Here is a 12,974-nt window from a genome sequence, read left to right as displayed (position 1 = left end):
TCAGTAGAGGAGTGTGTGGTATGTCTAAGGTTATTCCCCGTGATGTTTTGCATGGAAAACATTTAATTTCATTGAAAATGCTCTGGCAGAGACTACCCACTTTGACAGAAAACTGAGGTCACAGGTTAACTGGCAGAAGTATGCTAACATGGGGGGAGTGGCACGCGGATCAATTATTCAACTGCAGGGAAGCAGACTCTAATCCACAGGCCGAGCACCTGGGAGTAGGGCTTTAAACCCTGGGCCAAAACCATTCCAGAGTCCTCCGGGCTCCCTGCCGGCAGATGCACTGAATGTACACAGCAAGTGTGCTTCACAACACAATCCAATTGGAGAGTGGGTAAAGTGCATTTATTTTCTTTTATATGTGTTTTTTTTAATAAAAAAAAAAAGGAAAAGAAAAAAGAGTCCCCTCCCTTCCAGCACCCAATGTCCACTGGGCATGGAGGGGGTGGAGCCAGGGCCAATCCCCTAGGAGAAGGTATAAGAGTAGAAGGCAACGGCGTTGACACTGTAGTCCATGGGGAGGAGATGTCCAATGTGCCGGGCCCCTAGGCTGGCCCCACCCAGAGCAGAGGAGTGATTCAGCTTCATCAGGGTGAAGCTGGAGAAGGAGTTCTGAGCCTGGATCTCTCTGCCCTGCGTCAGCGCCAAAAGGAAACCTGGAGGAAAAGAGCGCATGACAGAGATAAGAGGAGACCAGCAGCCTGTGATGGAGACCAGAGTGGAGACAGAGTGAGGAAAGAAGGAATACCCAAGCCCTGAGGTGTGCCTGCAGAGGTGCTAAAGGGGCCCACATGCCAAATCCCCAACAGGTGGTGCACCAGTATGTGGGCCCAGTAATGACGGGGGTACTGGAGCCAGCTGCTCCCAGCACCCAATGCCAGGAGCTTCAAGAAAGCAACAGGTCCTTGAGCTACTTCAGAATGTCTAATTGCCTAATGGAAACCAGAGTTGCCCAAAACAAGGCGGCAAGGGAGAAGGCATGTTTCTTTCCTTAAGGCTAGCACAGTGTTAAGACTAGGGATGTCACCATATGCTGGTCTGAAGCTCTGATCTTGTTAGATTTGTCTTTAATTGTTAAAAAGTGGTGCTTATTTAATAAATCCTTTGGAAAAGAACATCTTTTTAAGAGTTCAAAGACCCTGGATAGGACCTTGTAAAAGGGCTCCCTGGCAGACTGAAGGCTGAGGGCCTTGAGCTGAGGCATCAGTGGCCTGTCCAGGCCTCAGGTTCCAAGTCCTCCCTGAAGCAGGCACTTTCTCTGGGCCACCTCTTTTCCAGCACCATCCCCTGCCCTTGGCCCCACCCCATACTCACCTTCCTTCAGCAGCTCCCAGCTTTTCCACACAGAGCCCACACACAGGATGGGGAGGCCAAGGTCCCCTTTGAACAAGACCTGGGCAGGGAGCAGAAATGGATAGTGGGGGTGACCAGTCTTTCCAATGCTGTGGTGGGTAGACCAGCGCTCCCTATCGCACTTACACTCCTAGTCAAGAACCAGAGGTGAACTCAAGAAAAGATAAAAAGGAAGGAAAATAAGGAGATCTGTAAAGGCAAGAGGGGAGAGGGGAAAGGAAAACGTGTTGAGCAACAATGGAGGAAGGAGAGGGAAGGGGGCAGAAACATGACTGAAAGGGGAGAGCACATGTACATTAAACCAACTTACTATATATATAGAAAGATTACAGACCAGCCAGAGGGAAGGCACTGGACCAAAGAACTATTTTGTGTTATAGATGTTCTACAAAATTTTTCTCAAACCCAAGTTTTCATTTAAAATTGTATCCAGCTTACAGAGTTTGATGGGACAGTCTCACCCTTCATGGGAAAGGGCCAAACCCCGCCCAGCAGCTCCCATCTCAACTCACTGGGTCAATCTCAGGCAACACTGCCACAACATGTCTGCCCAGCATCTCCCCAGCCTTCCGGAAGATGTAACGGGAAAGGGGGTCTCCCTGCTGGGCACCTGGGGGAGGCAAGAGGGAAGGAGTGGTGAGTACCTAGGGAGCCGCCAATGCTCAGTTCTCTCTCTGGTGCAGGGCAGCAACAGCTAAGTCTAAATCTGGAATGGATGCCCATCTCATGGCATGTGGGTAAGTAAACCTCCAAAGCTGCCACTCCACCCTTTATTCCCCCACCCCCACCTGGCACATCTACTGTAGGAAGGGTGTCCGGTATGGATGCACTTGAGCAGGGAAGCCCCCCACTAGAGAAGCACACTGGCACCTAGTTCATACTCCGGCTTACACAGAGTTGAGTCTGTCTCGGAAGGTCCCTCAGCTCTGGAGACCCAGGACCTACTTGAGCAGCTGATGGTGCTCCTGTGAGGGCCCCACCTCCAACAGTCTGCTATTGGTCAGCCCCTTCCCAGCTCTGCTCTGAAGGGGCCTCAGTCCCTCCAGTGCCCAGAGGCTACAGGAATCCAAATTAAGGAAGTGTGGACCATACAGAAGAGAAAGAGTAATGTGCAGACAAGTAGGCCCTATGGTTCAGCCTCTCCTGACACCCAACCAAATATGCCTAACCTCTCCAGGATCCCTTAGTTCTTTGGGAATCATCAGTTTAAAAAAGTTACAGATTCACCCAAAGGACAACTGCTTCATAAATTTCAGAAGCAGACATACAGCCTGCATAAGTCATGATAGCTGCCAAGAAGAGAAACATAGGCACTATAAAACAACTGTCAGTACAACCCGCGTGTCCTTCTGCCTCCACCTCAAGGGCCACCAGTACCAAGACCCATGGTAGCAGAGAACTGAGGTCACTTGGTCAAAGGGAGATTAAACTGGCTTCCAGGCCCCATCTGAACCTTACTCCACTACACCCCTCTTCCCATCTGGGAGGGTCTTTGGGGAACAAAGCCAGATAAAACCTTGCCCCACCTACAGTACCTTCTGCAATTTTCCGGCAAAACCCAGCAAACCTGCATTTATCAAAGTCCCTATACAGGTGTACGAGGATTCCAAGCCGATCTGGCACCTGAGAGGCAGAAAAAGGGTACAAGATAGTCACCAGAAGCAAAGGAAAATTCCCAGTCTTCCCACCCAAGTTGGCCTTCCTCATGTCTCTACTGTTTGAAAAAGTAAAATAATGTTTGTTTTTAAGCTCTAGAGAGTACGAGGATTTGAGATTTCTCAATCAAGAAAAGTTCTTTGTTTTCCCAACATGAACTCCATGGCTCCTTACTGATTAGATTGGACAGAACACATATCTCTGCTCATCAAAGTGTGTTCTGTAGTTCCTTGAGGTGCTCATGAAAAGATTTCTTTGGTCAAAGGAATCTAAAGACTACTGCACCCTGTAACTGTCCCTTAGAGATTCACAATGCACATTAGCAAGTTAAAGGCTCTGAGAAGTCCTGAACCAAGAAATCTATTTGTTTCCCCCAAACTCATTTGACCACAGAAGGTCCTTCTTCCACCCCAACAAACTTAACACACTAGTAATACCTCTGAAGGTCCTGAGCAGACAGTGATTCCCCAGATACAAAACTAAGATGGAAGGGGGGGAGGGGGAGCTAAAATTTGAGCACCTATAGCAATGTTTTAAGCATGTTATACAGACTATCTCATTTACTCTTTGTAATGGCCTTATAAAAATGACCAAAGGATAAGAGAGGGAGTGGTAGATATTACTGGTGTTTAGAACCAATCTGCTGAGTCAGGATACCTTAACTCCACTTCCTACAGCAACAGGAAGTGACTTCTCTCCCTGTTCCTCATCTTGGCCCAGGCCAGTTTCTCTATAATTATCAACCCCTCAGCCTTGAAAATACAGGTCCTGCCTCCCAGCATTTCTAGTCTTCTTCCCTGGCCCCAGCCCCAGCTCGCCTAAGTGGCTGTCACGCAGAGAGATGTCTATCACATAAACATTCTCTTCCTTCTCGTCTTCCCCTTTTACCTCTGGCTCAGATAAAGACAGCTGTTTCCACACCCACTACAAATAAGCATGGCTCAGAAAGAAGGAAAGTCAATCCCCGATACCCTGGGTAGAAGGCTACACCTCTGGAAGAACTCTCCCTGTCCACTTTTAATGGCTGCTGTCTCTGTAAGCACTATTTCCTGATCTCACCCTGCATTTCTCATTCCAGCTTAGAATGTCATCTGCCTTTAACTCCCAGCAGGGTCTAGCTGCCCAAGAATGAAGTGTGGCTAACCACCTGTCCCCAACCTACCCCTCCCTCAGGCCTGATGCCCTCCTGGAATACAACGCCCATAATCCAAATCCTGTCCTCACCTATGACTTTTCTATCATCCAGCTCTGACCCTGACTCACCCCGACTCTCCTTTGGCTCACCCAGTCCCTCTCCTGCATTCACTCCTGCTCAGTCTCCCACTGCCCTATCCCAGGTGTGCATGTTTATGGGGGACAGGGGAAGTACCTGGAAATAGTTGAACATGGCCTGTTTGACATAGCCAATGTCATGAGGAGCTGCCTCTAAGTTGTCGATGGAGTCAAACACTATTTTCACTGCTTGATGTGCAATCCAGTAGGCTGTGGAGAGCAGAGAGGGCTAGAAGATGGGGTAATCTCCCCCGGCTCACAGGGAAGGAAACTCAGGCCTAGACAAGGTTAGTGATTAGCTTGTTTATTACAGCAAATTAGGTGTCCCGATTCCCAGCCTGGGGGCCTCTAATTAAACTGTATCTGACAGATTTACAGAAGGGAAAGCTGGAGAGGGAAGAAAGAACAGGTGACGCTGTGTCACACCAGATGCTACCCAAAACTAAAGACAAGGTAAATCAGTTATCCCACAAACCACTGAACCACCGCCATGAACTGGATCCCAAGGGCCCGTATGAAAATGTACACCTGCTGCCTGTAACGAGGTGCTAGCAGGAGAAGCTTCTATAGCCTTTTCCCACTAGTGGAATAGTACAGCATCTCCTGGCCTCTGTGGCCCTAACCTTCATAGTGTCGATTTCTCCCCAGGGCTCCAAAAGTCAACAGAGGTAGTCAACAGCTATTATGCTGAGGCATGAACCTGAATCCTGGGTGCAAATCACTGCTGAAGAGCAAGGCCAGCCACTTGTCCAGCATTTGCATCTCTATGATCCCTCAGTCATTATTATGTACTCAGGACCATCAGATTCAGGAGCTGTCCCCAGAAAGCCCCAAGGGGTCAGCAGGCTGAGGGCAAGAGAGAGAAGATGGAGAGCTGCAGGAAGGGCAGGGCCCAGGACCCTGAGCCAGGCCCAGTCGGCGTGATCTCACCTGAGCCCTCATCCCCCATCATGTGGCCCCAGCCACCGCAGCCACTCTCAGAGCCATCGGGGTTGATGAGCCTGCAGTTGGAGCCCGTCCCAGAGATGAGAACGATCCCACCTGGGGAAAGGGCACAGGAGGTTCAGTGTGGCTGACGCCCTGCACAGAGCAAGCACACAGCTTTCAACTAAGGAAAGACAGTACAAAAAACCAGCCCCAGGCCAAGGAATCACCACCCAGTCTTGCAGAGAAAATGGAGTTAGCTAGTTTCCTGCTAAAGGTGAGGGGGGCGGCTCTCAGAGAAACTCCAATCACAGACAGCCCTTCTCTGGGGGACAGAGAGGAATATGAGACTGTGTCTCCTTGCTTTATTGAGTACTTACTATGTGCTAGGGATGGTGTTACACCCTATTCACAGTGATACTCAATACCCTAAACCACCTTATCAATACAATTACCCCCATTTAATAGATGAGGAAATTGAAATTCTGAGAGTTCTGTAACTTCTACAAGATAGTACAGCTGGCAAAATAGGAACTGAGACTCAAATGCCAATCTTGTGGTGCCAGTGCTTTTACACTCCTATCAGAGCTCCTCCCACCTTCTGCTCAGCATTTTCTGCTTTCCTCAGCCAGACTCAGGACCCCCTTCCTTTGGGGGGGGAGTCTTATGTCTGACTACACTCCTTGCTTCTCAACAAGATACCCTCTTGCCCTCCCTCCTGTCCAGTCCTTGAGCTGGCAGGGATTTAAGCTAATTAAAAGGGGGTGGGGTATGATGGAGGATGCCTTCCAGATATTTTGCAAGACAAGTTCTACCAGCTACATCTAAGCTTTCCCAAGAAAAACAATTCTCAACCTCACCCCTCCCTCCACCTCCTCACCATCAGGTGTAGCTGTGGCGATGGAGCCAGCGGCGTCAGTGGTGATTACGTAGCTTTCGCTCAGGTAAGGAAATCGGTCCCTCAGCTCCTCCATCAGGATCCTCACCGCATCCTCCTGCTCCCCACCGCTCAGGGATAGGCCCTAGGCCACGGGGGAGGTGAGTGAGGGAGCAAGGCCCCAGATCCAACTCCTTTCTCAACCCCTCCCCTCCTATCTGCCCCCTGCTCTCTACATCTGGGCCCTGCTTATCCAGCCCCAGTCCTCCTTCCACCCTCAGAAGGCTGTGGTTGTAAGAAGAATCTGGGCTGGGAATGGATGGAGAGGGGATTCAACAATGCCAAGTTTGGAGCTAGTGCCCTTAACAGAAAAATTAGGCAGAGGAGCAACTTGAGGAGAGACAAGTTTGGTCTGGAATACATGGGGTTTTGCTGTGCCTGTAGAGCATCTCACCGAGGACATGTCCAGGGAGTAGCCAGAGCAACATCAACTTGGGAGAAAGGCCTGAGCTGGGAGTAATAGCGAACATTTAATGAGTGCTTATGGGTCAGGGTCTCTGCTAACTACTTCAGGATGTGTCATGCCATTTTACTTTCCCAACAACTCTGAGGTAGCTACTGTTATCTGCACTTCTCAAATGAGGAAACTGAGGCTTAGGGAAGGTAAATAACCTGCTTAGGGTCACAAAGATGTTGAGTGACAAATCAAGATCTCAGTGGCTCTCCAAAGCTCTGTGCTCTTCCAATTGTTGTGATTTGTAGACGATAATGGAAGCCACAAGAATAGATGAGGTCATGCGAGTTTCTAGACCAGACACTAAGCCCCCAAGGTCTTTCCCTCTGCAGTCAAGATCATCAAACTCATCTAGTTCAAACTCGCCTTCTCAGTGTTGCTGTGACTTAATTCCCAGGCTCTACCCCAGACTCACCAAGCTTCGAAGCGGTACCAGAGGGTCAACCCCTGCTTTCCGTTTGGCCCTGCTCACCATCTCGTTGATCCTCTCCACACACTTGTCTGTCCCGATCAGCTAGCCCCAATCAAGGGAAGGAGGAGTTACAAAGGCCTGCACAACCTGTGCTGCCCCGACAGGCTGCTACATTAGCCCCCCACCACCACTTTAGCAGGAGCTACAGAGAATAAAGCCACAGCCAAGCCCACTGGTCCCCTCAGTGTGGACTTTACCCAGTGGTTTGTGCTGAGCCCATCTGCTTCTGCCAGGATCTGCCCATCTTCTGAGAGTAAAAGGACCTTGGACTGTGTTCCTCCCCTACAGAACACAAGGGGGCACTCAGTATTGCTCAGAAAAACCCGAAGATACAGCTAAGCTGGCGCAGTCCTTGTCAGAACCCAGTATGATGGAGACTGCTTCAGTAAACCCAGTCACCATCCCCAAACCCACCTCTGTGGTTTGGTGTTTGCTGTGCTCTTGGACTGTACAAAGGCCCTGCTCAGCTTCCCCTGGGGAGATCTTACTTATCATGCAAGGCCCTACTTATACAGCAGCTAGTCCCTGAAACCTCTGATGTTTGGCTCACCCACATAGCTCCATTAGTTAAGCCAAGTCAGTGCCCCCCATAACTTTTAAGGATTCCTCTGTATTGAGAGTATTTAGTTGTTTTTCTGTCAGCCTCTCATTAGACACAAGCTCCAGGTCATTTACTATCCTCATGCTTAGCACAGGCAATGCTCAGTAAATGTTGACTAAAGAGAACGGCATATCTCTGCTTCTCACAAAAGCTAAAGGCTGCCTTTCAAGATCCAGCTCCAGCTGCCAAGGTCTTCAAGACACCCAAGTGAGAAACACTGACCAGATGGCAGGGAGAGTTTATACCCACTTAAGCAACTAAATGGTGAAATGCTTATTACTGGGGGAAATGGTAGTTTGGAGGGAGGTCTGTGGTGGTGTGATGTATATTTCTTTACTGACCAGTACTTTTAGGAATATCAGAAGCTGACACTGAAGACCTGCTGACCAAACTCAAAAATGACAAGAAGTTTCAAGGGAGAATTAATGCATGAGATTCAACACAGAAAAGAATCTCTTGACAAACTGGGAAAAAAAAAAAAAAGGCCATATCTTATACATATAACAGGGATAAATGCAAACTCCTGTATTTAGTCGTTGTTTTTAAAAAGGGCAATAGTTACAGGATGGGGGAGATCAACTTTAACAATGCATGTGAAAAAAAGACGTTGGGGTCCGTGAGTCAGCAGATGCGGCTGCCATGGAAGTAATCCAATCTCAGATTCAGAAGTGCCCTGGCTGAGACCACAGCCCTTTCTATTATGCTCTGAGTTGACGCACCCAGATTCACAGAAATGTTGTCACTGGCAGGGGACCTGGAGATCATCTCCTTCATCTCTCTTCTCCTTTATACACATGTGGTAACTGAAGCCTATACTGGGCAAAAGTCTTGCCCATATTCGTACCGAGGGGAAGAGCTATTACAAAAGTCCAGTAGACAAGCTTCTAAGCAGGAAAAATGCAAGAACAGCAGAGTTCTATCTAGGGTGAGGAGCCCGGAGTGCCAAGAATGAAGGAGTTTCAGAGATCAGGATGGCTAGCCCTCTGGCTCGCGGCTGTTCCAGCTCCCAGATACCCTCCGGCAAAGATCTTGGCCCCGTTTTCACTACGTTCTTCCTCCCCACCCCCCACTCCAGCAACTTCACACCTGACACCTGTTGAGCAAAACTCTCTATGGGATCGGGAATTGGGACAAGGAGCATCTCCAGCAGGTGACAGAGGAGTGGGTCGTTCTTGGGAGAAAGGGGCGTGGCTCCGCCGTGAAACACAAAGGACCCCCGCCCCCCCGGGGTGTGGCCGTGGCACACGCAGAGCCCCGCTCCGCAAGGCCCCGCAGCTCAAAAGCCCAAAGTGGTCGGACTCGGAGGTGGGATGTCATCAGCCTGCCCGCGGTTCCCTTCCGCCCCGCCCTCGGACGGGGGAGGCCCAAGCTCCTCCCAGGACGCCCCTCCCGGACTCCCTCCACCGGGCCGCACTCACCCCTCTACACCCCCGTAGAGCGCGGCCATGCCGACGTTACCGCTGCGGCCGGTTCCGCGGTCTGCTCCCCTCGGGCCGGCGATCCCCCGCCGCTGCCCGCCCCGCGTCACGTGAGCGCCAGCGCCGTCCAGCTGACTGCGAGTGCGCGTGGGGAGGCGTGGCGCCGAGGGCCCGCTCGCCCTCAGCTGGCCCGGCCGAGTGGGCAGGTCTCCCGGGAGGGCGGGGGGAGGTCGCTCCCGGGCGGCTCCTCGGGCCCCTCAGGCCCCTCCCGACCTCCTGGCCCCTGCTTCCGGAGAGGGACACCCGATCCCAAGCGGAAGCGCCATAGAGGGGTGCCTGGGAGGGACCCGCGGGACACTGAGGTACCCGCCCCTCAGCGCCCGGAAGTTGCTGGCGGCCCAGCCTCGCGCGTGCGCACTGCTGGTGAGCCACGTAGACTGTGATGTGCGGTCCTGCGAGCGCCGCGGGAGACCCGCTCCCGCAGCGTGTGGGGTCGGCTAGGTGCTCGCGTTAGCCTTTAGGAAATTATTATAATATGCAGCCCAGCAGCTGTCTGGAGATGGCAAAAGTCACAGGTGCACACACTAACCCCCCGCGGACTTGACGCGGCAGTTGTGTGATTAGGCGTCACCTGGAGAACCCAGACGCGGGCTGGAGGAGAGGAGCGCTGGGGCTGTCCGTGCCCTTGGCCCAGAGAAGGCGCCTTTAGCTGCTACTGCCAGTCCAGCTTATTCTTGGCGGGGGAGGGGGGAGGAAGCAGTGAAGATAGGGAATATATAAAATAGAGACACTTTAACCAAGCTGCTAAAATTAGTAACGTTATGAAGGATGAGGCATGAGAAAGGAGTTCATTCTTAATTCTAACTACCCTGGGAACTTAAACTGTTTTGAATTTTCTAATCCTGCATCAATGCCTGGATACATATCTGGACTTGCAGGTAACCCTCTAATTACCCCTGAAGGACACCCATATACAGGGTGTCCCAAGAAAATGTATACACGCTTAACAGCTGGTAGCTCAATTGATGTTTCCTTCTTTTCAGATATAACCCATTGGAGTTAATAATTATTCAAAGTGTATATGCATTTTGGGGGGATACCCTGTATATCCACCTGACATCCATTATCCAGACCACTGGGTGTGACCAGACCTCCTGACACCCATCTTCTAGACCACCTGGCATCCATCATCCTGACTGCCTGACATCTGTCTGATAACTGTCTGGACCAATCCTAGGGCTCAGAACGTAGGACTGATAATTCTCAAGTTAATAGTTCTATAAGAACTTTTAACTTTTCTTTTTTGGAATGCTTGTGGGGTTTTGCCTGGCTGTGTTCCCAGTCTGCAAACTCCAGGACCTTGAATAAATCTCTATAATTTATTTCTAGCAAAGCCTCAGGCTCTTTTTGAGTTAATTTGACAAGGGTATTTGTGGGGACATAGACTACCAGATAAACGAGCAGATACGGCTTCACAAGCCTTTTGCTGCCCTCCAGCCACCGCCCTGTGAAGGGAGGGGGAAACTAGCCAGGTCTGGAAGTCAAGCTGGAGCTCCTGCCAGCAGCTCTGGGCTCGTGAGGGGCAGCTTTGCTGGTCAGGAGGGTGGTCAGTTGCCCTTGGCACCTCTTTGGGAACATTAATTTAGGGACTGGTCCTTAACAGGGCAGTTCTCAAGCTAGCCTGTCCCCTACTTTGCCCCTCACCCATACCCTCACGTGCCTGCTATCTTCTTATAGAGAAATCCTGCACTGGGAGCCTCTCCCTGTTATCCATCTGGGTCTGGTTATGCCTTGGTGTAAACATTTGGCATGTATGTGCTTTTTAAACTAGAAGAGGGAGTCTTTACATCATTTCTTACTTATTTGGGATGCTGAAACACCACAATGTAATCCTCAAGGGTAATTAAGAAGTAAATCACTATATCATAGAGAATATCAGAGAGAGGTAGGCTTTTAAAATACCCATTTATATTATTTACATCCATAGCACATCAGAGCTGAAAGGTGCTTGATCCAGTACACACATATTTTTAGAACAATGATGCTAACTGATTCTAGTGGGATTAAACTGGGCATGATTTTTGAAGGGAGGAGATTATAGGTGGATTTTGAAAGAATTGTACCTTTTCATGCACTGGTGAAATGAGTCTTGAGAGCTGTGTGTATAATATTCAAGTTTCCCTTTGTATTGCTTGTTTAGAAAAGGAAGCAAAAGAGAAAGTGTCAAGTTTGAAGACAAGGATTGAGTTCACCATTTACTAGCTGATGATCTTGAGTCAGTTACACATAATTGCTGCTGCTTCTGCTCATCTACAAAATGGAGATGATAAGCCTCGGCCTAGTCAGGCTAACATGGGATTTAAATATCAAGAGTTTTGGAAACTGTTAAGTACTATAGAGATCTTTAATTTTTATATGCATTACTGATTAGTGTGTGCTGCCCAACACAGCAGCCACATGTGAATGTCAAGCACTTGAAGTGTGGCTAGTCCCAAATGACGTGTGCTATATGTGTAAAATACACACAGGATTTCAAAGATACAGTACCAAAACAGAATGTGAAAATAGCTCCAATAATTTTCATGTGAATTACATACTGAAATGATAATATTTTGGAGATAATGGGTTAAAATTATGTATTATTAAAATTAATTTTGCCAGGCTGTTTTTATCTTTTTTAAATGTAGCTACTAGAAAACTTTAGATGACACATATTTGTGGCTCACATATTTCTGTTTTACAGTGGTGGGTCTCTGTCTTGTCTCCTATCCATCCAGACCAGAATATTTCTTCTTTAAGTCAATCCTATGCCATTATTTATTTCATAAACAGACACTCAGTTGATCATTCTAACAACACTATGAGAATGACAGAGATTTCTGACCACATATTACAAGTGAAGAAACTAAGGCTAGGAAATCAAAGTAACTAGCGAAGGCTCACACAAATAATAGTTGTTGCTTATTATGGGTATGGGTAGTTACTGTAATGGGAAGGAAATAAAGATATTGCAGTGCAGACAAGTGTTAACTTCTATACAACTTTCTAAGAGCTCACTGCCCTCTGTGCACTGGGCTTGCAACATCTCAGCACTGCTCCTGTGATGCTCACAAGGTTAGTGAAGTCCTCTAAGAATCTGGAGGCCAAAGTCTTGTTCTGTCTTTTCTACTTTGTCCCCATGACCCCAGGGAGGCCATATTTCCATGGGAGTAGGGAAGCAGGTAGGAGGGACAGTGGAAAAAAATACTTCCCTTCTAAATCCACTTATGATTTGGAGCAGAGGATGTCAACAGGTTATGTTGTCTTGCTTTGTGAAAGCATCACCACGTCCATTTTTACTCACCACTGTGTTTCCAGAGCTAACCACAGTACGGGGCACAGGATAGGAGGTCCACAAATAGTTTTGAGAGTGCTTATAAACTATAAAAGCACTGTACCACAACCATAATAGGTGGTAAATGCCCCACTTTGAACAAAAAAGACAGCTAGCAGATTCTATGGCAAAGACCATTTGTAGACCAGACTGGGGACAGAAAGACATTTGAAGAAAATAGAAGTGAAAATTAAACTGGGGAAGGAGTTGGACATGTGGTTAGGGGACCTCAAAGGGATCTAGCCTTAATCTGTCCTGCATGGGGAAGTTGCCAGTACATGTCTGGCCTCAGTGCTGTGCTTTAGGATAATTTATCTGGCAGGTTTGTTGTAGCAAGAAGAATGGGAGGGAAGAGCTTGGAACAGGAAGACATTTAGAAGGCTGGGGCAATGGCCCAGGCAAGAAATAAACAAGGAAGTAATAAGGGACAGGGAAGAGCAGAAGTCATGGGGATGGAGCCAAGCGGGGTCATGTTGACCTCTTGCTCTGTAGATCTGGGATGAGAGCA

General features: G+C 48.9%; 1 protein-coding gene across 2 annotated transcripts; it reads right to left on the bottom strand.

The window, feature by feature from the left end:
* Positions 1-307: 307 nt before the first annotated feature.
* Positions 308-9,394, bottom strand: NAGK (N-acetylglucosamine kinase). 2 transcript variants are annotated; one of them, XM_081156806.1, is made up of 10 exons: positions 9,094-9,394; positions 7,272-7,356; positions 7,018-7,116; positions 6,092-6,233; positions 5,218-5,328; positions 4,385-4,497; positions 2,895-2,982; positions 1,872-1,969; positions 1,321-1,399; positions 308-662 (listed from the first exon to the last, which is right to left on the bottom strand). In XM_081156806.1, exons 1-10 carry the CDS (start codon positions 9,120-9,122, stop codon positions 472-474), a joined length of 1,035 nt encoding a protein of 344 aa, XP_081012932.1. In that variant the 5' UTR covers positions 9,123-9,394; the 3' UTR covers positions 308-471. The 2 variants fall into 2 exon arrangements, with proteins under 2 accessions (XP_081012932.1, XP_081012933.1); XM_081156807.1 differs by having other exon boundaries at positions 309-662; positions 4,385-4,516; positions 4,911-5,328; positions 9,094-9,201.
* Between the last annotated feature and the right edge of the window lie 3,580 nt (positions 9,395-12,974).

Source organism: Miniopterus schreibersii, assembly GCF_964146895.1.
Source record: "Miniopterus schreibersii genome assembly, chromosome: 13".
In the NCBI taxonomy this organism is placed as follows: Eukaryota; Metazoa; Chordata; class Mammalia; order Chiroptera; family Miniopteridae; genus Miniopterus; species Miniopterus schreibersii.
The sequence above is the reverse complement of the archived record's forward strand: the minus strand, read 5'-3'. Positions and strand labels throughout refer to the sequence as shown.

Excerpts from the sequence above, each read along its gene's own strand:
- NAGK (XM_081156806.1), bottom strand. The coding sequence starts at position 9,122 with ATGGCCGCGCTCTACGGGGGTGTAGAGGG. Across the intron at positions 6,234-7,017 it reads TGGTACCGCTTCGAAGCTTG|GGCCTATCCCTGAGCGGTGG; the intron begins GTGAGTCTGGGG and ends CCCGTGGCCTAG. Across the intron at positions 2,983-4,384 it reads CCATGTTCAACTATTTCCAG|GTGCCAGATCGGCTTGGAAT; the intron begins GTACTTCCCCTG and ends TCTGCCTCTCAG.